This window comes from Gopherus flavomarginatus, chromosome 10, assembly GCF_025201925.1.
Source record: "Gopherus flavomarginatus isolate rGopFla2 chromosome 10, rGopFla2.mat.asm, whole genome shotgun sequence".
NCBI lineage: Eukaryota > Metazoa > Chordata > Testudines > Testudinidae > Gopherus > Gopherus flavomarginatus.
In genome coordinates, this window is record NC_066626.1 from 63,037,759 (window position 1) to 63,060,464 (window position 22,706).

The 22,706-nt window shown below is 40.5% G+C and overlaps 1 protein-coding gene across 3 annotated transcripts in view; it reads right to left on the reverse strand.

Annotated features, from left to right (window-relative positions):
* The window catches only part of THSD7B (thrombospondin type 1 domain containing 7B), a 539,966-nt gene that overhangs the window by 246,364 nt on the left and 270,896 nt on the right, over nucleotides 1-22,706 (reverse strand). For 2 of the 3 annotated variants that reach the window (XM_050969171.1, XM_050969170.1), the window contains one exon: nucleotides 5,388-5,579. In XM_050969171.1, coding sequence (XP_050825128.1) covers nucleotides 5,388-5,579 — 192 coding nt within the window. Of the gene's footprint in view, nucleotides 1-1,751; nucleotides 1,821-5,387; nucleotides 5,580-22,706 lie in introns of all 3 variants that reach the window. The other variant, XM_050969169.1, reaches the window with a different exon arrangement.

Sequence of the window (22,706 nt, forward strand, 5' to 3'; positions counted from 1 at the left end):
GTGAAAAGAATAATATATTTATTATTATAATCAAGAGAACATTGTGGATGGATACCACATGTGGAAATATGAAGTTTGTTTTATGAGAAAGAAAGAAAGAAACAAAGAAAGAAACAAAGAAAGAAGTTGGTTGGTCGGTCGGTTTTTGACATTTATGGCTATAGTAACAGCCTTCCAAAATACTGCTTCCCCATTAAATGAGCCTTGAACAAAATTGAATTCTGAGGAATGAACAATGGAAACTGAAATGTGTGAAGTAGATTTCCAATTTCCCATGCTGCTACTACTATTCATAGGCTAATTGATTCCATTTAAATGCCAGCATCACTCTGGCTTTCAAACAAGTATATTTAAATATTACCTTTATAATATGTTCACTCTGACAGATACAGCAATTTCCTGCCATATCCTTGAGGCACTGTGACAGAATACACTTGTGTTCACACCACCACACTATTATAAGAACATTTCTACATAGGTATGCCTGGTGAGGTATAATTTTAAAAAAACAACTCATAACTTTCTGATGAATAATATCATGAAAAAATGCACATTGCAACATTATATGTAAAGCTATGAACATAAACTGAAATCATGACTGAAGTATATTTCCCAGATAAGGTTGGGGAATGGCTAAACCAATTCCTCAGAAACAAAGGGCAAGCTTATGCCTCAGGCAGGTGTCCACAAGGCTGACGGACAATTACCTGCCAAGTGGCCATTCTCTGAAAAGAAAGGGGGCAGGGACAAAAATCTACATTTTAGCAAAGAAACAGCATGGAGTTTTCTTTCTTCATTAAAGTGTGTCTCATCTTCTCCCACGGGGAAATGCCTCTCAAAGGGGACGGGGTAGGACTATAAAATGAAGGGGGTAAACCTCCCAAGACACCCCTCTCCCTATCCACCTCACTCTGCACCTGAGAAGACAAAAGGAAACAGCCACTGGACTCTAGGGGACGGGTCCCGTCCTGAGAGTTTGGTCAGCAATCTGCTGGAGCAGATGGTGAGAAAGTTTGCTTTGCAATTAAGAGTTTTGTAAATAGATACTACTAAACATTTTATCTTTATTTTTCTTCTAACCATTTTTGACTCTATGCTCACTTAAAATCTCTCTTTGTAGTTAATAAACTTATTGTACTGTTTCAGCTAATCCAGTGTGTTTAAGTTGGAGTGTCAGGGTACTCTATTTAAGAAGGCATATTATTCCCTTAAAGAAATAACAGACTTAATATATTTGTACAGCCCAAAAGAGAGCTGGGCAGTACAGGATATACATTTCTGGGGGAAGATCCAGGACTGGAATTGTGTTGCCAAGGCTAGTGAGAGCCAGGGCATAGCTGGCAGGCTGCATTTACACACAGACACTGAGGGCATGGTTGAATGATGGAAGACTGTTTGTGAGTGGCCCAGGTGGGAGCTGGCACAGCAAGGCACCCAAGACTGCAGAGCAGGTGTGACATAGCCCCCCAGTAGCTGGGACTGTGCCCTGATATGTTAGAGACCTTTCTGAATTATGTTTAAATATCTTTGATGTCTATTGTATTAAATGAATGGCTTATGTATTATTATAGATCAGGATTGTATGTACCTTCTCAAAGTGAGAGATGGGACAGATGTGAAATCAGGATTTGGGAAGAAGGGCTTCAAAGGACTATATTGAACAATGTGCTAGACAAGAATGGACTTTTAGAACAAATATCAAGTGGTTTTCCTGGGGAATATCTAAGGGGAGATGAAGGCAAATTTCCTACCTCCAGTTATGCAAAATCCCAGACTTTTGAAGTTCCATCTATAGGAGTAGGCCATTGTCTGCTGATCACCTGTTACATGAGGCCAAGATCAGAGGTCCAAAATGTACAAAGGAAACAGTGAAATAGTCCTGATTGTTCCAGTTTGGAATCTGACAGTTATGAACTTGTAACCATGGGGAAAACCTAGCAGTGGGTTTTGAAGAACTGACACCTACCAGAGCCCGGGGTGATTGCTATATGCTCCGTGAGATTAGGGAGGCTATACAAACAGAAATCTCAATAATAATGGGGGATTTCAACTATCCCCATATTGACTGAGTACATGTCACCTCAGGACATGATGCAGAGATAAAATTTCGAAACACTATTAATGACTGCTTCTTGGAGCAGATAGTTCTGAAACCCCCATGGGAACATAAAATTCTTGATTAAGTCCTAAGTGGAGCACTGGATCTTGTCCAAGATGTGAATATAGCTGAATCATTTAGTAATGTAATTAAATTTAACATCTTGGAGGGTGGGGGGCAGAAATACCAAAGAAACCTATTATAGTAGCATTTAACTTCAAAAAGGGGAATGACACATGAATGAAAATTAAAATGAAATTAAAAGGAACATCACAAGAGTGAAATGCCTGCAAGCTGCATGGAAACTTTTTTAAAAAAACATAATAGAGGCTCAAATTAAATATGTACCATAAATTAAAAAAAATAGTAAGAGGACCAAAAACATCATCATGCCTAACTGACATAATAAAAGTGGCATTCAGAGGCAAAAAGGCATCCTTTAAAAATTAGAAGTCAAATCCTTCTGAGGAACATAAACTCTGGCAAGTCAAGTGTAAAAGTATAATTAAGCAGGCCAAAAAAGAATCTGAAGAACTAGTAAAAGACACAAAAATTCTAGGTATTTTTTTTAAGTAGTCTGCCAAACAATCAGTCAGGCCACTGGACTATCAAGGTGCTAAAGGAGCATTCAAGGAAGACATTGCCGTTGCGGAGAAGCCAAATAAATTATTTACATCAGTCTTCACCTCAGATGATGTGAGGGAGATTCCCACAACTGAACCGTTCTTTTTAGCTGACAGATATGAGGAACTGTCCTGGATTGAAGTGTCAGTAGAGGTGGTTTTGGAACAAATTGATAAATTAAACAGCAATAAGTCACCAGGACCAGATGGTGTTTACCCAAGAGTTCTTGAAGAAACTCAAATACGAAATTACAGAACTTCTAACCATAGTATGTAACCTATTGCTTATATCGGCTTCTTTACCAGAAGACTGGAGGATAGCTTTATGACACCAATTTTTAAAAAAGGCTCCAGAGGCAACCCTGGCAAATACAGGCTGGTAAGCCTAACTTCAATATCAGGAAAATTGGTTGAAACTATGGTGACTAACTATGTATCTGATAATCCTGATGAACATAATTTGTTGAAGAAGAGTCAACACAGTTTTTGTAAAGAGAAATCATGCCTCAGCAATCTACTAATTCTTTGTGGGGATCAATAAGCATTGGATGAGGGTGATCCAGTGAATATAGTCTACTTGGACTTTCAGAAACTTTTGACAAGATCCATCACCAAAGGCTCTTAAGCAAAGTAAGCTGTCATTGGGATAAGAGAGAAGGTGCTCTCACGGGTCAATAACTGGTTAAAAGATAGGAAATAAAGGATAGGAATAAATGGAGAGAGTTAATAGAAGGATCCCCCAAGGGTCTGTACTGGGACCAGGACTGTTCAACATATTCATAAATTATCTAGAAAAAGGGGTAAACAGTGAGGTGGCAAAGTATGCAGACAATACAAAAGTTCTCAGGATAATTAAGTCCAAAGTAGATTGCAAAGAGTTACAAAGGGATCTCACAAACGCAGGTGACTGGCCAACAAAATGGCATATGAAATTCAGTGAAACAGCCTCACAACCTGAGCCCCATGAGCCTGTGGCAGCTGATATGGGCCAGAAGTGGGTTTTTCTTTGCTGTGTAGATACACCCTCTGAGTACATTTCTCAGACATGAAGGAAAGGTCTGTATAAGCTTGAAAGCTTGTCTCTCTTGCCAACAGATGTTGGTCCAATAAAAGATATTACTTCTCCTTCCTTGTCTCACTAAAGTCATATTATTGTCCTTTTCTCCCTTTTTATCCTGATAGACAGCAGTATTTATCTTTTCCTGGTATTGTACAGTAGACTGCTTTATTCACTGTTCAGAAAGACTTGTGGCTTTTGATTGTTATTCATGTTTTATTTCTTTCTGAGAAATTCAAAGTCTTCAGTTCAAAGCATTTCACTTCTATTTTAGGTTTTCAGATCATAAATTCTTGTGATTATAGAGCATGCACATTTGCACATGTATTTTCTTTCAAATTAACAATTCTGGTTTCTATTTTGCTTTTGAAATTCTGCATCTATCTTGTTTGCATTTCAGAACATATTGCTACCTTCATGGGAAATATGCAGCTTACTTTATTTTTTTATTTTAATAATTTGCCACCTTTTAGTCTTTTTTAATAACTGTTGCCATTCTGTCTACACTTACATAGCAGTTTTCATCACAATGTTCTTTACAAACTTTAATGGGGGCCATTTATGTGAATAAAGATAACTCATATGAGGATGCATTTGCAAGCTTAAGCTGACACACAAACATAACCTGTGATTTTAATGATGATTTCTAAATGGTGTTTAATAGAGTTTTTTCTTTAGTTGTGGGGAAAGTATGGTTAAGCACCAGTTTAGTTGCACGCATTGCTGACGATAAAGGTTATTTTTTTAGAACATAGACAAGGCCTTAGAGATCTGACATACAAATGCCGACCCAGTACTACTTAGTCTGTCATATCTGATGGGATTGTCACTATCAGCTAGGACACAGACCATTTTTTAAAATGATATTGGTATTTTCTGACTTTCTGTTGCATAGAGAACAGCAATGGCCCAATCCTGATCACAGATCTGTACATGCTAAAACCAAGAAGTTGTATGAACTCTGTGCTTGAGAAGAAGTCTTTGTACAAAACTGTGCCAGTAGAAGAATCACCATAATGTAGTCCACCGGGTGTGTTACTGTAAGCCAGACAAACATGCCTAATGCATGTGTCTATGAAGAGTCAGAGAAAGGGACACAGCTATAAAGCTGTTTACATAATTCTAAAAAACAAGAACCCAGAGCAAATTTGACAAGTCTAATATATATAACATGTTTTTGCTTTTAAAGTATCTGATTTTACACATATTTCTGTTCTCTTCTAGACTGGAACTAATATGCTTCTATACAGTTACATAGGTATCGAGAGTTTGTGCCATACATTTATTGTGTGTGTGTGTGATTCCTCTTTTAGAGGTGGCAGATCCTCAGCTGGTGCAAACTGTGATAACTCTTTTGAAATCAAGAGTGTTATGACAATTTCCACTAGCTGAGAACCTGCCCCTTAAAATCAAATAATCCACAGAATAAAATTTATTAAATATCTTTCATTAAAACATAGTTATATTGGCAATGGGTATAATCTAGCCACACACAGATTAATCTTTGCACAGATCTTTGTAAGTGCAAAGATTCATCTCTGTGTGAAGTATTATTAATTATGACTATAATATTGGTGTTTGGGTCTTATCCAAATATAGTTCTACTCACCCTCCCCTGGCAGTGCCAGGATAGATTTAGTTCTGCTTTGTTTCCCCTCTGCATTTTTACTGGAACATGAGTGGGAACAAGATGACCATTCTGACCAGTCATTAACGACACAGTCCACTGCACATGGTACTTCACAAACCATCGTTTCAGGATGGAGAAACTCTGAGCAAAGGGTATGTGATACTTTGTCACCTGAAACAAACAAGACAAAATTAAGCATAAAAAAGTGAGGTGAGTTTGGGACCATTTTCAATAAATATGTTATATGTTGCATATATAATCAGGCCTGATCTACACTAGGAAATTAGGTTGGTATAACTACGTTGCTCAGGGATGTAAAAAATCCACCCCCCTGACCAACTCAGTTAAACCAACCTAACCCCTGGTGTTGACAGCACTAGCTTGACAGGAGAATTCTCCCATTGACCTAGCTATCAAGTCTGGTGATGTACGTACATCAATCAATGGGAAAACCCCTGCCATCGGCGTAGGTCAGAGTCTTCACTGAAACATTACAGTAGCATTGCTGCAGAGTTTTAAGTGTAGACAAGTCTTAAGATGTGTATACATGTGTAGAACAGTATGGAAAAAACTGATGAAAAGAAAGCACTAAAAGCGTTTGACATATATACATTTTGAAAAAACAAAACAAAACTTTGTTTTAAGTCTGATATTTGATCTACAAGCTTAGGCCAGCTTCTGGGGAATTGAGAACACTGCTAATAACTAAGCCTTTTAGATTTATAGAAATCTAGGAGATGGCAATCATGAGGGAATGAAATGAATAACCTTCAGATGGAACAATACAAATCAGTTATTACCAGGGCTCCATATTTACCAAAATTCTGCAGCTATAGGATTTGTATCCAGCAATGCAAATTGCACATGCCCCTTTCTTGCTTGCACAAACCAGGGAGCTGATGTTTTGATACCTCTGCTGGAGCCTAGGCAGAATGAGTGGAGTGCCAGTTCCTGGAGTACTTCTCACTTAAACCTTAAGAGACACAGGCTATGTCTACACTAGGAAACTTACTGATGCAGCTGCACCACTGTAAGATCTCCTGTGTAGCTGCTCTATGCTGAGGGGAGAGAGCTCTCCCGTTGGCAGAATTAAACCATACTCAATGAGTGGCAGGAGAGTATCTTCCACAGACATAGCTCTGTCCACACCAGTTCTTCTGTTGGTGTAATTTATGTCAGCCAGGGAGGTGGTTTTTTCACAACCCTGAATGACATAAGTTTTACCGATAAAATTGCTACTGTACACATAGCCTAAGCAAACAGAGCTGCTAGATCTCACATAGGAGAGGAGAGAGACTGCACCAGGGACTCCAAGAGAACCATGAACAAATGTGGGACACCTGGTAGCAATGCCAAGATTGTAATCCCTGTGGCAGGAGGTGGGCAGAGCAATGCAAAGAAAAAAAAACTGAAGGAATGAGAGTGAGAGGACATGGTTGAGAGAGCAGAAGATTGAGGCCAGAGACAGTAGGCAGAGGAAGTCTATGGAGAGGTTTGAAAACAAGAAGAAGGCTCACAGCACTAAACTGTTAAGGCTCAGAGTGAAATCATGACCTCACTAAAGTCAACAATAGTTTTGCCATATTCTTCAGTGGGGCTGGGATTTCACCCAAAACATAGAACACACAGGTCATGACAATATGTGATTAAAAACCCCAAACAAAGCACACAATGAAAACATAGTGGAGGAGGAAACACGGCATTGTGTTCAGTTAATTAATTTATTTGTTTAACAAAGATTTTCATAACCTCTTTATCAAGCAACAACATTTCTGATGTCAAAATTACAATTAAGAACAAAATGAAATAATAGCAAGTCTCTAAGACAGTAGTGAATTTAGGGTAATAATGAGAGATTTCCCTAGGAATAAGAGTTGAGGGGTAGATTGTCTTGACCATTTAAGCTCAGTGCAAATCAAGAGGATGGATCAAAGGTGGTTCTAAACCACCTTTATGCCCCTCTCGCCAAATCCTGGGGCTTTCCCTTAGCCTGATAGTTGGAGATATCAGGAGCATGGCGACACGCTAGCCACACTTCCTTTCTTTCCAGAATGCCTCCTACACGAGAGGAAGTGTGGGGATGGAGTACAGCTGCTACATCAGTTCTATCACAATGAGGGATGACACAAAGAGGATCCCCAGGTAGCCAGTTAAGATGGATTTCCAGCTACTTTACACTACTGGTCTGATGCAAAGCAGCTGGATCATAAAAGTCTACATTAGGATGACCAGATGTCCCGATTTTATAGGGATAGTCCTGATTTTAGGGTCTTTTTCTCATATAAGCTCCTATTACCCCCCAGCCCCTGTCCAGATTTTTCACACTTGCTGTCTGGTCGCCCTAGTCTACATTAAGACTACCACAAATCCCCTTTTCAATATGCATCTATTTACTAATTGTTGTTAGAGCTACTATTTTTTTCTAAAGCAAGGTAAAACAAACAAATAGCTTCATTGAAAAAATAATGGAGCCGAATTTCCTAATCATTTTATTTGTAACTTTGTTACACAAACCATATAGGAATCTTGAACATTCCATATAACATTGAAATGTACCTTTTTGCAGACATAATTTGTTGTTGATGGAATTTTATCTCACAAACTATAATTGTAAATGGATTCAAAAGAAATGTGGTTAGCTTTGTTGAATGATTCCCCTGTAAAACTTTTTCTGAACTTCCTGTTTAATGGTATGAATGGATACGAGTGTGTAGGCAAAATATGTAGGCCAGCAGGAAGACAAGATTTGGTAACTTTGTTGAATTGCTCTCATATCTGAATTCTTTAAAGCTCAACTCGAACTCTTTATGAGTAACAATCTCACTCTGACTGTTACATCTTACACCTTTAGGATAATTGCAAACCTTTCCTTTTAGGTTTCTTTACCTCATATGAATATAGGAAAAACACAAAGGAGTACCTAAGCCTAATTAGAAGGGGAAAAATTAAAATTTAGACTGTCAGCTGCAAAAGAAACCTGGCTTTTCCCCACTTAACACAGCATGGGAGTTGTGTGTCTCGCAAGGCAGCTGAGGATGCAATTATAACTAAGAGGGAAGAAATCTCTGTTGCTTTTGCAAGACAACACATGTACCAGTGAGTAAATAAGACTGGCAGGGCTACTAGTGAGACTGCTTACAGCTGTCAGTAGGACCACAGTAGTATCTGCATTCATATCCCTCAATAACGACAGACTCATTGCCCTTGAGGTACCAATGAAACTTTCCAAGCATGGTATGAGAAGTAATAGAGAATCTAGCAGGCAGATTATAAGAGATGTAAAAAATATTTTATTTTTGTCCTCTCCCTCAGACTTGACATCCCTGATCACTCTATTATTCTAGCCTGCTGAATAATAAAATCAAATCCAAAAATCTCTCTGAAAGAGAGCCTCTGGTCCTGTTGAATTTAGGACTATTTCTACATTGCACTTGGCAAGTTCCTTTCTCTCTATCTACAGACTATGTTTAATCATTCCCTCAGAAGAGTCCATTTTATCACCCTTGGTCTGGATGCTAACATCATGCCAATACCCAAGGTGGAAAAACCCAAAACCTTAAGCTACACTTCAATTATATGCTTGTCTCCCTAAGTCATTATGATATCCACGTCCTTGCTAACATTTTAACAGCTTGCCTCTGCAGCAGTGAGTAACACACGTGTACATCCAGGTGAGGCTGGATTTTAAGAAGTTATTGGTGCTATAATGCTAGGGGATTACATAATTTAGGTGAGGTGAGCAGTAAACATCTATCCTCTGTTATTTATATTCATAGGAAGAAAGCATTCAAATAGTCAGCTGCAGGTTTATGGAATGGACTAACTGGGTTTCAGGCCAACATGCCATGCTACAAGCACCAGCTCCCCCTTTTCTTCTCTCACAGGGCAGGGAGTTGTCTATATTACATAGTGGACTTGAGGCTGGTGGGTGGGTGGCTGCTGATGCTGGACAGAGAAGCTGTGCCTCAGATCAAAAAGTGTTGGTTTTTGTTTCTGTGCTTGAACCCTCGTTCCCTTTGAAAGCATCTGTGCTGTGCTTTGTCCGGTCTGTCTAAAATGTTTCCAGACCAACTAAAACAATTTGAACAAGATTTAATCCTCTTGATGCAGAATGTGGTGGTAAGTGGGTCCTGTTTTTTTTCTCGATTTTTTCCAAGGGGTAGTTTGTGGCACAAGAATTCAGGTGTCTTGCATAACGTAATAGACAGCCTGATCCTAAGCCCCAGTGGCATATTAGCCACCAGGCCACCATGCCTAGAGGCCCTGGCTAATTGAGGGGTCCTGGAAAAATGGGTACCTCCTGGGAATTGCAGCCTCCCCTCCCCCCCCAGCACTCCTGTCAGGGAGCATGGTTGGGGTGGGAAGGCTGCAGACAGAAGGGGTGGGGAGGGGCTCCAGCTTGCTCTGGCTCAGGGCCCTACAAAACAGTAATCTGTCTCTGTTAAGCCCACTGAAATCCATTCAAGTCTTTCTCTTGACTTCAGATCAGGCCTGTTGAGAGTATGTGCAACTTCACTCAGATCATGGCATCGCTCTCAGCAGGGATGAGTTATGGTAGGATTCTGCTCCCAGCCTGGAGGAGGGCACTTGTACTCATTAATTTTGAATCCATGAGGGAGACAGCTATGATGTGCCACATGTACTGGATGAGAGAGCGAGCCAGGAACACAACCACCCTCTCTAATTCTTCACCCTGACTACTACTTCTGACTCCAGCCAAATGACAGTGACAGCAGCAGCACTTTGAGTGCAAGTTCATGGCTTTCCCACTTCAGCAGAAAGAGGCAGATTTCAATGGTTTGATAGATGACTTTGCCACAAAATGCATAAAGATATTTTAAAACATTTGCTTAACTGATTAGATTTATAGTCATATTCACTGTGTGCACTTCTTAGACTGCTAGCAAAATAGATTCTGAGAAAGATAGCATACAAAAAATATATAATAGGCATTTTTTATTTTCCATGGAAAACTACAATAGGTACATCTGAAAAGACGACTCCGAGTTTCATGATTTCCCTTGGATGCAGTAATTTCCCAAAGTTTGCTGACTGGACCCATGTTTATCGTATGCCAACTGCTGTGATGTTTGTGTAAAGTTAAAGTATTGCTCATTAGTAAACAGAGCCATAAAATATATATATTGTTTTAAAAAGCTGATGTTTATGCATCAGAATCAGATAGGGAAAAAGGAACATGAACACTTTTGTGGGGGGAACCCTTTGGTTAACTGGGGCTCTTCAGTTGATCTGGATTGGATCCAGGTCCCATTTAATCTAACCTACTGCTCTTATCACTCCCTTCATTTGCTCTCTTGAGATCCCAAATACTTGATCAATTTAACAAAAGGCCTCTTACGTTTATTTGGCATGGCAGACAGCCCAGAATTAGTGCCAAGAAATGATGTTTAAACTCTCTGAAGAAGATTTTCTCCACAATTTACAGATAAATAGTTGGTACCATTTGGTCTGGACAATATTTTCTTCTTCCCAATTCTGAGGGCCTACAATGGATTTAAATGGTGGACAGGCCTCATGAAGACCTGCCTCAAAAGGGTGAAATGCATCCTTATTCCATTTGTGGTATAGATGTAGTTGGCAATCAGAAAACAACTGGTAGTAAAACTGTATGTTCAAAAGACAATGGCTGGCATATCAAGTGGGGGAAAAATCACCTATTCTAATAACTGGAAACAAGCTATTTGTTGACAAAGCATTGAGAATGTAAGGGCTTAGACCTATAAGCTACCATTTTTAATAGCTACATTCGATCCACAACCCAAACAATAACTTTTTGACACTGCTTTTCTGAATTCTTTCATGTTGGGAAATATCTGAGGTCCTGAAAAGGATGATTATAATGTTTTGCATGCTATTACAGAAGGACAGCACCTAAATACTAGGTGATTAGAGCTATATAAACATGATCTAATCTATCAAGATACTATATCCTGTCTTTCTAAAGACAACCATAACAGGCAATTAGTCCCAATTTCTTAAAGTCAGCATCCCATAATCTGAAACGAAATTTAAGGATCGCCTAATGTCAAAACCATAGATGGTAAATGTGCATTAAAAAAGCATCTGGCCACTGTTTTCAGAGCTGAATGTCATTACAGAATTGAACAAACACTCCTGAAATCTAGGGAAATCCAATTCTGGATGTAAATTTTGCAGCTTGGCACGGCCCATTTCTAGTAATTGTAGGTGAAATTATTCCCAGCATGGAGTTGCAGCACAGAAACAATACATAGACTTGGAAAGATTTGATCTTTACTGTTAAATGTGAGTGATTTTACTGTATACACACAAACAGGTGAAAAAATATTTTCAATGATGATAATAAAAAAATACACAGATAGGCAAAGTAAGAAAATGCTGCTTGACACTTAACATTTGATTTAAGGGTATTTACTTTGTAACTTTTGATATGTGATTTGACTATTTGTGTTTTAATGGTTACAAATTTTTAACTTTTTGAATCTCAATGTCTACCTGGCACTAAATAATTATTATATGACCCCTCCCACATTGTGTGACCCTCTTACAACTTCCCGCAACTGTGACATTTTTAAATCAATAAACAATTTTTTAAAATGTCTAAAAATAAACATTGATCTTATTAGTTGAAATTATTTTTTTTAAAAACCCAAATTCTGCCATGCCTAACTATACACGACTTATGTATAACTCAAAATTAGAGCTAAGTGGAAATCTGAATCTACATCCTACAAGAAATTGATATTTTGATTTTTTCCCCGATCTGAAATATCAACATTTTACACAGAATGAAAAGTTTCCAAAAATTTCAGTTCTGAAATGTCTAAATATTTTGTTTTGACATTTTTGGTTAAAACAAAATATTTTGACATTCCCAAATCAAAAAATTTGTTGCAGTTTGTTGAATGGACTCAAAAAGTTTCATTTTGAGTCAGTTCAACATTAAACTGCATCTGCCTATGATGCCGCAGTACCTCCTGGGAGTTGTAGTTCTGGTACATCCCTGTTCTGTTCATTCCCTCTGAAGTACCTGGCACCGGCCACTGTCAGAAGGCAGGATGCTGGGCAAGACAGACCATTTTTATGTCCTCTCATTTTTCCTATGGGTTGGCTCCCTGACCAGACCACATCTCCCATGATGCATGTGTCCAAATGTAGTCTGGTCAAGGAGCTAGACTCACAGAGCAGAGCAGGGGCATGAAGCACCTAAAGCACAGCTCCCACAAGGCACTGCTGAAACAACAAGGAGATGCTACTTAATGTTGAATCAACCTGAAATGAAATATTTCATTTTTATTTCCTTGATGGAAAATCTATTTCTATGGCAAAATTAAAATATTTCTGTGGAAATTCAGATTCTGCAGAAACTGCATTTTCCATCAAAAAGTTATTTTAATAGAAAATTACCGATCACCTCATCTTAAAATAAAGTTTCAGTTGGACATAAATGGTGTAAGCACTATAACTGTCAAATAAGCCTTGGAAATATATTAATAACAGCTACAGTTCTCTTTCTGCCCTTTTAATTATCTGTAGTAACTATGAACACATCAATTACCCCAACGCATATTCTAAAACTTTAGCTTCCTATCAGAGCCAAAGACAACGAGAATCAAATGTACACACCATCACCACAGATGTGACATCCTCGCCTGGGGAACATCAATTAAACTGAAACTGAAGTACATAATTTTGATTGATAAAAAGTCTTCCAACTATTGTTAGTCCATGAAACCAAAGACTCCCATAATTTACATGTAGATAAAACTTCCATCTCTCCATCTTGCAAAAGAGAACCCCTACTGGGCAACAGACAGGAATAACTGCTCCTTTTCCTGTGCTAAGTGCTCTTTTGTCTCCTATACATTAACAAAGACAGAAATGACTATGAAAAAATTAAGTTTAAACCAGCTGGGAATAGCTTGCTGCTGACCCATAAAACTAAAAGTTCCAGAGGTCAAACTCCCTAATACCCCAAGATGCCTAATATAGATTTCATCCCAAATTAGAAATTGTATATTTGCCTTATGAACCAGAAATACAAATCTCTATATATGAATAATCTGCTTTGTTCCTCCAATGTAATGTCACATATCCCAGGACAAGCCCTGAAAAATGTAAAGAGAAGCTACTAGACATCTAATCTCTCTAGCAAGATGAGAGACTGTGCAGACTAGGAAACATCACAGATGTCTGGTTTCTCTCTAAAGAATTGTTACACTCCTGCAATGATATAAATTGTATGACACCAACAGTAAAAAGAATATTGAAAGATATACACCTAACAAGTTATAACTTTGAAATATTAAAAGAAATTGCTTAAAAGAGGGGGCAATTCCAATTCATATCTGGGCTAATACTGAAAAACAATTTTGGAAATGAATCAAACATAAAAAGCTTCTGATAAGAAACAGACTGAAGAAATTCATTATAGACCCATGCCATCTACTGGATATCAACAGAAGTAGCAGAGAAACTTCGGGCTTGTCTACATTTACCTGGGGATCAACATGTGGTGATCAATACATTGGCAGACAGTTTAGCGGGTCTAGTGAAGACCTGCTAAATCACAGAATGATAGAACTGGAAGGGACCTTGAGAGGTCATCTAGTCCAGTCCCCTGCACTCAAGGCAGGACTTAAGTATTATATAGACCATCCCTGACAGGTGTTTGACCAAGCTGCTTTTAGAAATCTCCAATGATGGAGATTCCACAACCTCCCTAGGCAATTTATTCCAGTGCTTAATCACTCTGACAGTTAGGAAGTTTTTCCTAATGTCCAACATAAACCACTCTTGCTGCAATTTAAGCCCATTGCTTGTCCTATCTTCGGAGGTTAAGAAGAACAATTTTTCTCCCTTCTCCTTGTAACAACCTTTAATGTACATGAAAACTGTTATATCCCGTCTCAGTCTTCTCTTCTTCAGACTACGAAAACCCAATTTTTTCCAATATTCCCTCATAGGTCATATTTTCTAGACCAGGGATCGGCAACCTATGGCACGCATGCCAAAGACAGCACACAAGCCAATTTTTAATGGCACGCTGCTGCCTGCCGGAGCAGCATGCCATTAAAAATCCTGCCCAGACTGGCCCGGCCCGCTCTTCTCCGCCCTCCGCAGAAGCATAGGCATGCGCACGGGGTGTGCCGGGTGTGCCCAGGCATGCCGTAATGCAGGGGTGAGCAAATGGCCCCACTCTCCCATTGCAGCAAGCTGCGGAGTCTGCACTCCCGGGCTGGAGTGCCCGGCTGAGCACATCAAGCAACCGGCCCCTCCTCGGCTTCCCTCCTCTCCTGGAGCCATGCCGCCACTGAGCACAGCACTCTGGGGGCCGGGGCTTCACGCTTCAGGGGGACAGTGTTTGGCTCTTCAGGGAGGCAGACATGCTTCCCCCTCCCCTGAAGCCATGCCGGTGCACGCACAGTGCTCTGAGGGGCAGGGCTGCCCGCTCCTGCAGGACAGCATGCAGCTAGGAGCCTCATGGTAAGGGGTCTGGGGCCGTTGGATAAGGGGTGGGGGCAGTCAGGGGACCGGGAGCAGGGTGAGTTGGACAGGGGGTGGGATCCCAGGCAGAATGGTTAGGGGCAAGGGGTCTCTGGAGGGGGCAGTCAGAGAGCAGAGCGGGTTGGAGGGGACATGGGAGTCCCGGGGTTTGCAGAGATGAAGCGGGGGCGGAAGCAGGGGCTGCAGAGAAGGAGGGGGTGCATGGAATAGGGGCATATCCCCCCTCATACACTCCCCAACCCTCTGTCCTGAGCCCTGACCCCCTGCACACACACCCCCCCAGCCCTCTGCCTGGAGCCCCGCACACCCCCTAGGCCTGAGCCCTGAGTCCCGCGCCCCGCACACACCCCAGGCCCCTGTCCTGTACCCTCCTCATACACACCCAGCCCTCTGCTTGACTCCTTTACCACCACCCCTATGACTCCAGCCTTGACTCTGCCACCCCCACACATACTCAGCCCCCCCCGCCCTGACACCTGCACCCCCCTCACATGCCCCCAGCTCTCTGCCCTGACTCTTGCACCTCCCCCATATACCCAGCTCCCCCACACCCCATGCACCCCCCCACATCCTGACTCTTGTACCCCACACATCCCCTCCAAGCACCAAATGGGAGCTCCTGCCAGGGGCAGCTCCAGGCACCAGCTTAGCACACAGGTACTTGGAGCGGCCACTTCGGAGAGGGTGGCACATCCAGCTTTTTGGTGGAGGTCCCTCACTCCCGCTCAGAGCAAAAGACCTCCTGCTGAATTGTCGCAGATCGCGATCGTGGCTTTTTTTTTTTTTTTTGGCTGCTTGGGGCGGCAACACCCCTCAAGCCAGCCCTGGCTCCTACAAACACCCACACCCACATTCCCACCTGCACCCCTTGCACCAAATGGGAGTTGCCCAGTAAGTGCCCCACACCCAAACCTCCTGCCCCAACCCTGAGCCCCCCCGCATTCCAGCTCCTGGCCAGAACCTTCACCGCCAGCCCTGTGCTCAGTGCAGAGAGAAGAAGACAATGGGCCAGAACCAGGGAGAAGGTAGGTACCCACTGTATGTGGGCAGGGCCAGGACGCCAGACTGGCAGCAGGCTGAGCAGGTCCTGCAGCCGGGATCCCAACTGGCAGGAGCCGGCGGATGGAACCCCTTAGCGGCAGTGGGCTGAGCCGCATAAGATCAACATTTTAATTTAATTTAAATGAAGTTTCTCAAACATTTTGAAAACCTTGTTTATTTTAGAATACAACACTCGCTTAGTTATATAATATATAGACTTATAAAGAGAGACCTTCTAAAAAACATTAAAATGTATTACCAGCACGCAAAACCTTAAATTAAAGTGAATAAATGAAGACCCGGCACAACATTTCTTAAAGGTTGCCAACTTCTATTCTAGAACTTTAATCATTTTTGTTGCTCTTCTCTGGACTTTCACCAATTTTCCTGAAATGTAGCACACAGAATTGGACACAATACTCCAATTGAGGCCTAATCAGCACGGAGTAGAGTAGAAGAATTATTTCTCATGTCCTGCTTACAAATACTCCTGCTAATCCATCCCAGAATGACGTTTGCTTTTTTTGCAACAGTGTTACACTGTTGACTCATATTTAGCTTGTGATCCACTATGACCCCCAGATCTCTTTCCGCAGTACTCCGTCCTAGGCAGTCATTTCCCATTTTGTATGTATGCAGCTGATTGTTCCTTCCTAAGTGGGGTATTTTGTATTTGTCCTTATTAAATTTCATCCTATTTACTTCAGACCATTTCTCCAGTTTGTCCAGATCGTTTTGAATTTTAATCCTATCCTCCAAAGCACTTGCAACCCCTCCTAGCTTGGTATCATCCACAAACTTTAGAAGTGTACTCTCTATGGCATTATCTAAATCATTGATGAAGATATTGAACAGAATCAGATCCAGAACCAGTCCTTGCAGGACCCCACTCATTATGCCCTTCCAACATGACTGTGAACCTCTGATAACTACATTCTGGAAACGATTTTTCAACCAGTTTTGCCCCCACCTTATAGGAGCTCCATCTAGGTTGCATTTCCCATTTGTTTATAGAAGGTCATGTGAGACAGTATCAAAAGCCTTACTAAAGTCAAGATATACCACATCTACTGCTTCCCCACATCCATAAGGATTGTTACCCTGTCAAAGAAAGCTATCAGGTTGGTTGACATGATTTATTCTTGACAAATCCATGCTGACTGTTATTTATCACCTCATTATCTTCTAGGTGTTTGCAAATTGATTGCTTAATTATTTGCTCCATTATCTTTCTGGGTACAGAAGTTAAGCTGACTGGTCTATAATTCCCCGGGTTGTCCTTATTTCCCTTTTCATAGATGGGCACTATATTTGTCCTTTTCCAGTCATCTGGAATGTCTCCCGTCCTCCATGACTTTTCAAAGATAATTGCTAATGGCTCAGATATCTCCTCAATCAGCGCCTTGAATATTCTACGATGCATTTCATCAGGTCCTGGTGATTTGAAGATATCTAACTTGTCTAAGTAATTTTAAATCAACTGCAGGTCACTCTCCCGTCAACTCCTATACTCCACCTGAATGAGAAGCGCAAGAGGAGTCAACAAGTCTCCCATTGAAACAGCGTAGTGTTACTCCACAGTTAGTAGATCTAAGTACATCAATTTCAGCTACGTCATTCACATAGCTGAGGTTGCTTAACTTAGATCGATCTCCCCCCATAGTGTAGACAAGGCCTAAGAATACTGAAAGCTGAAAGTAATTTGGAAAGTGTCCAAAACAAAATAAAGAGGATTGCCATTCTTCAACAAAACAGGATATAGAAGCCTAAGGTCACTGTGTGGATCTTAGAGTTGACTGAACAGATAAAGAAGCTGCAGAATCTAGAAGCACTATTGGACATGCGGATAACATTGATGAACAGCTCTCCCTCTCCTCCCAGGTTAACAGGACTAAGCAGCAGCAGTGAGATATCGTGTCAAAGATTATATTTCTCTTTCTATTCTTTAATACAAACAAATGACAGTTATCTTATTGAGTCTACACTCTTTTTAATGAGTCCTCACATAACTACAGTTTGGCTTTTAACAAATGCTATAAGCATGCTCTCCTTCTAAGCCCAAGAAAATTGGCCTGAGAGATCTAAACAATAATTTTAAGCAATTGCTTTTGATATTTAAAATTTGTCCTGTTCATACCAAACCATTCAAATAGGAGGACCAAGCTCCTAGAAGTACCTTTAAGACAAATACATCCTTCATCCTTGGAGAAGGACTGGAAGTATGCTAAATATATTAGAAGCACCAAAGAACTGATAACTGGCGGTTATAATGAAATGTAATAAGGATTCTTGGTGATTTGTATTGTTCCTTGGTTAGTTGCTTGGCTCCAAGACTGGTCTATGTTAATTGCTTACATGAATGCACATAATCCTTGTTTAATCCTGAGCTGATGGTGTCAAATTTGCAGATGAACTGAAGCTCAGCAGTTTCTCTTTGAAGTCTGGTCCTGAAGGTTTTTTGCTGCAGGATGGCCACCTTAAGGTCTGCTATAGTGTGGCCAGGGAGGCTGAAGTGTTCTCCTACAAGTTTTTGTATATTGCCATTCACAAAAACCTCTAGGAGAACACTTCAACCTCCCTGGCCACACTATAGCAGACCTTAAGGTGGCCATCCTGCAGCAAAAAAACTTCAGGACCAGACTTCAAAGAGAAACTGCTGAGCTTCAGTTCATCTGCAAATTTGACACCAATCAGCTCAGGATTAAACAAAGACTGCGAACGGCTTGCAAACTACAGAACCAGTTTCTCCTCCCTTGGTTTTCACACCTCAACTACTAGAACAAGGCCTCATCCTCCCTGATTGAATTAACCTCATTATCTCTAGCTTGCTTGCATATATATACCTGCCCCTGGAAATTTCCACTACATGCATCTGATGAAGTGGGTATTCACCCACGAAAGCTCATGCTCCAAAACGTCTGTTAGTCAATAAGGTGCCAAAGGATTCTTTGCTGCTTTTACAGATCCAGACTAACATGGCTACCCCTCTGATACATGAATGCACATGTATTTTGTGTTCAGCACATGCCTAGAATGTTCACTAGATCTACACTTGATTGAAGAACTGTTGTTGTATGACTAGGTCAGGGATCAGAAACCTTGGGCACGTGGCCCGTCAGGGAAATCCGCTGGCGGGCCAGGATGGTTTGTTTTCCTGCAGCATCAACAGGTTTGGCCAATCGCAGGTTTGGCCACAGTTTGCTGTTCCAGGCCAAGTGGGGCTGCAGGAAGCAGCGGCCAGCACATCCCTCGGCCCACACCGCTTCCCACAGCTCCCATTGGCCTGGAACGGCAAACCGCGGCAAGTGGGAGCTGCGATCAGCCGAACTCATGGACGTTGCAGGTAAACAAATCATCCCAGCCCATTGACGGATTTCCCTGATGGACTGTGTGCCAAAGGTTGCTGATCCTTGGATCAGGTGGTTCTGGATGAATTAATAAATGTTTTGAATGGTTAAGAGCACCAAGCATCCTGGTTTGAGCATATTGTCCAAAGTAAAAGTTACACTAAGAAACTAGCATTAAAAATAATAAGCTAACACTCCCTGGTATCTATAAAAGGGTTTTTCCTAATAGGTCAGTGGTTTGAGCATTGGCCTGCTAAACCCAGGGTTGTGAGCTCAATCCTTGAGGGGGCCACTTAGAGATCTGGGACAAAAATCAGTACTTGGTTCTGCTAATGAAGGCAGGGGGCTAGACTCAATGACCTTTGGAGGTCCCTTCCAGTTCTAGGAGATAGGAATGGAACTTAGGAGACATACCTATGTGGACTGCAACACTTATCAAATTGGCAAATCTAATTTGTTAGATTTCAACTTCAACATTTAACTGGCACCTTGGCAAAGTCATAAAATTGAACCCCACTCCAGCTTATAGTGGTGCCCAGCTGTGTGCTGGCCCTCTGCACCAGAGGTAATTCCACCCTTTATACTTTTTCAGTTGTACCTGAAAAAAAGGAAAATGACTCCTGCAAAAAATGTTGCATATTTTAATGACAGTTACCAGTTCTCCATCAATAGTTATCCTTGTATCACTTCAAATTTTCCACTGAAAATAATGATAGTCTTCTAAAATACTCTGCATATCATAAAATGTTATGTCCCGTTTGAATCTCAGAAAAGAATGCCAATAAATTTTGATTAAATGTTTGCCTATTACAGAGGAAAATGTCAGCAGACAGTAGTAAATTCTGAAAAATTCATAGTGACTTTATGCCAGTTCACTAACAGCAATTGCCTATCTCCTTCAGGAAAAAGCAGTTTGCTGGCAAAATCTTGGCCTGGCCATTTATCAGTTAGTGGAAATATTAAATTTAAAAGCAATAACAATAAAAATGTAGCAATAAAAGATTGGATGTAGGCAATTTTGGATATATTCAGCTCGTAATAACAATGCATGAATTTTTTCATGTGGCAACACCAAATTTAGACGAACACACCAGCTGATTTCTGAGCTAAGTTTTATTGCTTACACTACCTTTCAAACTGGAAGGCCAATATCACTTCACAGAAATTCTTACCTATCGGTTGACTTTTTCTAACGCCAGTCAACAGATAAGAACCTCTGTGAAAAGTATTGTCAGTTTGTCACAGAAGGCAGCAGCGTGTGGAATAAGTCTAATTGCAATGGTCCATCACTATTATCAGGGACCAGTAATAGAAAGAAAGAATGAAAAAACAAAGAAGAAGATTAGGGGCAAAAATCTACGTGTAAAAATGAAATTGGAAAACAAAAAAATATTGCACAAGAGAGAAAGGAGGAAATCTACACTAATATGTTTAAAAAGAATCACAGAAAAAAAGCAATTAAGCAGGTCACATAATCACAGATTTAAGAACAAAAGAAAAAAATTCTTAGTTAAGAAAAACTCCACATAAAAAAAGAGAAGAGAAAAAAGAAGAGAAAGGGAGAATGTGATGGGCTGAAAGAATAGGATGCAGAAATAGATCCTCAGGTGAAAGAAAAAAATCATACTGGAATTGTAGAGTGTGTAGTATAGAAAGAAGAAAACTAATAATGGAAAAAAGAAAAGTAAAGGATCAGAAGAAGCAAATGAGAACTAAAAACTACTGAGGAGTGTGAGAAAAAGCAAGAGACTAAGGATATGTCTACACTGTCACGCACAGCACAGGGGTGTGAATAGCAGTGCACACCAAAGAGCAATTTTATAACTCCCCCATGTGGACACTCCGGGGGCAAATGAAACGGTTCCTAGTGTAGTCCTTTTCCAGGGGATTACATTAGTGATAACTAGGAACCTTTTAGTGCAGCACTTTGGTGTACACTGCTATTCGTGCTCCCATAGTTTGAATTGTGGATATTGTAGAGATGCCCAAAGAGAAAAAACGAGCAGAAAAATGTGTCTAGAAATGGATAATCACAATAAAATAGGAAAAGCAATCTCCCTAATACCTATCCCACTTTCCCTGCCTATGCCCCCTCAGCTGTGCACAAGTGGGCTCCAACATAATTGCCGCATTAGTGTCTATGCACAAATGGCTTTGCAGTGTAGGGAATACTGGTGCAGCTGTTTTTCTTCTCTGTGCATATCTCTCATGCAACTTAGGCCATTCACCCTTGACAACTGTGCTGCGTAATCAAAGAGAAGGTTATGGTCTGTAGTATTTAATTTAGTGCATCAGCCCAAGGTAGCAGCAAATGAATCACCAAGAAAAGTTTACAATGCCCTTTCTGAAGTAAAAATGAACTGTGACTTGGATGCCTGGTGGCCCACACTGAGAATGCTTATTCAGGGCAAACTGCAAGGAACAGAGCAGACAATCCTCAAAACAGGTGGTTTATTCTATAATTAGATTCATCAAGCCAGTAACAAAACTCAGTAATACCATATTGGTTACCAAGAAGTTAAAATACAGTCCTTTTTAAGCAATCCAACCTTTGGCTCCCACCTAGACAGCCAAGTCCAATATAGTGAGAGGTTACTAAAAATCTTATTAACCATATAGAAAGTTCTACCAATCCCAAGAAATCCAACATATGGCCCACCAGGTCAATGAATATTTCAGATCTCACCCAAATACATATTTACAGCCAATCTCTATTAACTAAATCTAAGATTTATCAAGAAAAAGAGAGTTGCTATGGTTAAAAGATCAATATACATACAGATATGAGTCAAGTTCTTAGGTCAGTTTCATAGCAGAGATGGCGAGGCTGCTGATTTATAAAAGTCCTTTTAGAGTCAATTAAAAAAGTTATAGTTGAATAGACAGTCCGTGTGCAGAGTTTGTTCAAATTCTTCCATGAGAATTCCAGGGTGGATCCAGAGTAAGCTTGGAGACCTAAATCTTGTAGGCTTAGACTTTCCCTGTCAAAGTTTAAGCAGATCTAAAATAAAAAGGGTCAGGCCCAGGGCTTCCTTTATAACTGAAGCAAGTCGAATGTCGACAGATAATCCTACCACCTGGACTTTGATGAAAGCAAGCCGACAGTTTGATCTCTATTCAATGGGTCCTTTCTCAGACAGTACATTTAAGTCATCCAAATTACTAAAACAGTCCACAGATAGTTTACTATGTAAAATTACAAGAGTCAAAGAAAAGTAAGGACAATAATATTATACCACATGTCCCTTCTAAATGATAATATCCCCTTTTGATCGCTGAATCAACAGAATACTGTAATGAATCATTGAAGACAGGCACAAAAGTTTAGCATCTACAAGCTAATTAGATCACATTGTTAAACATCTAACAAGATAAACACAGACAAATACAATTAGTATCTACT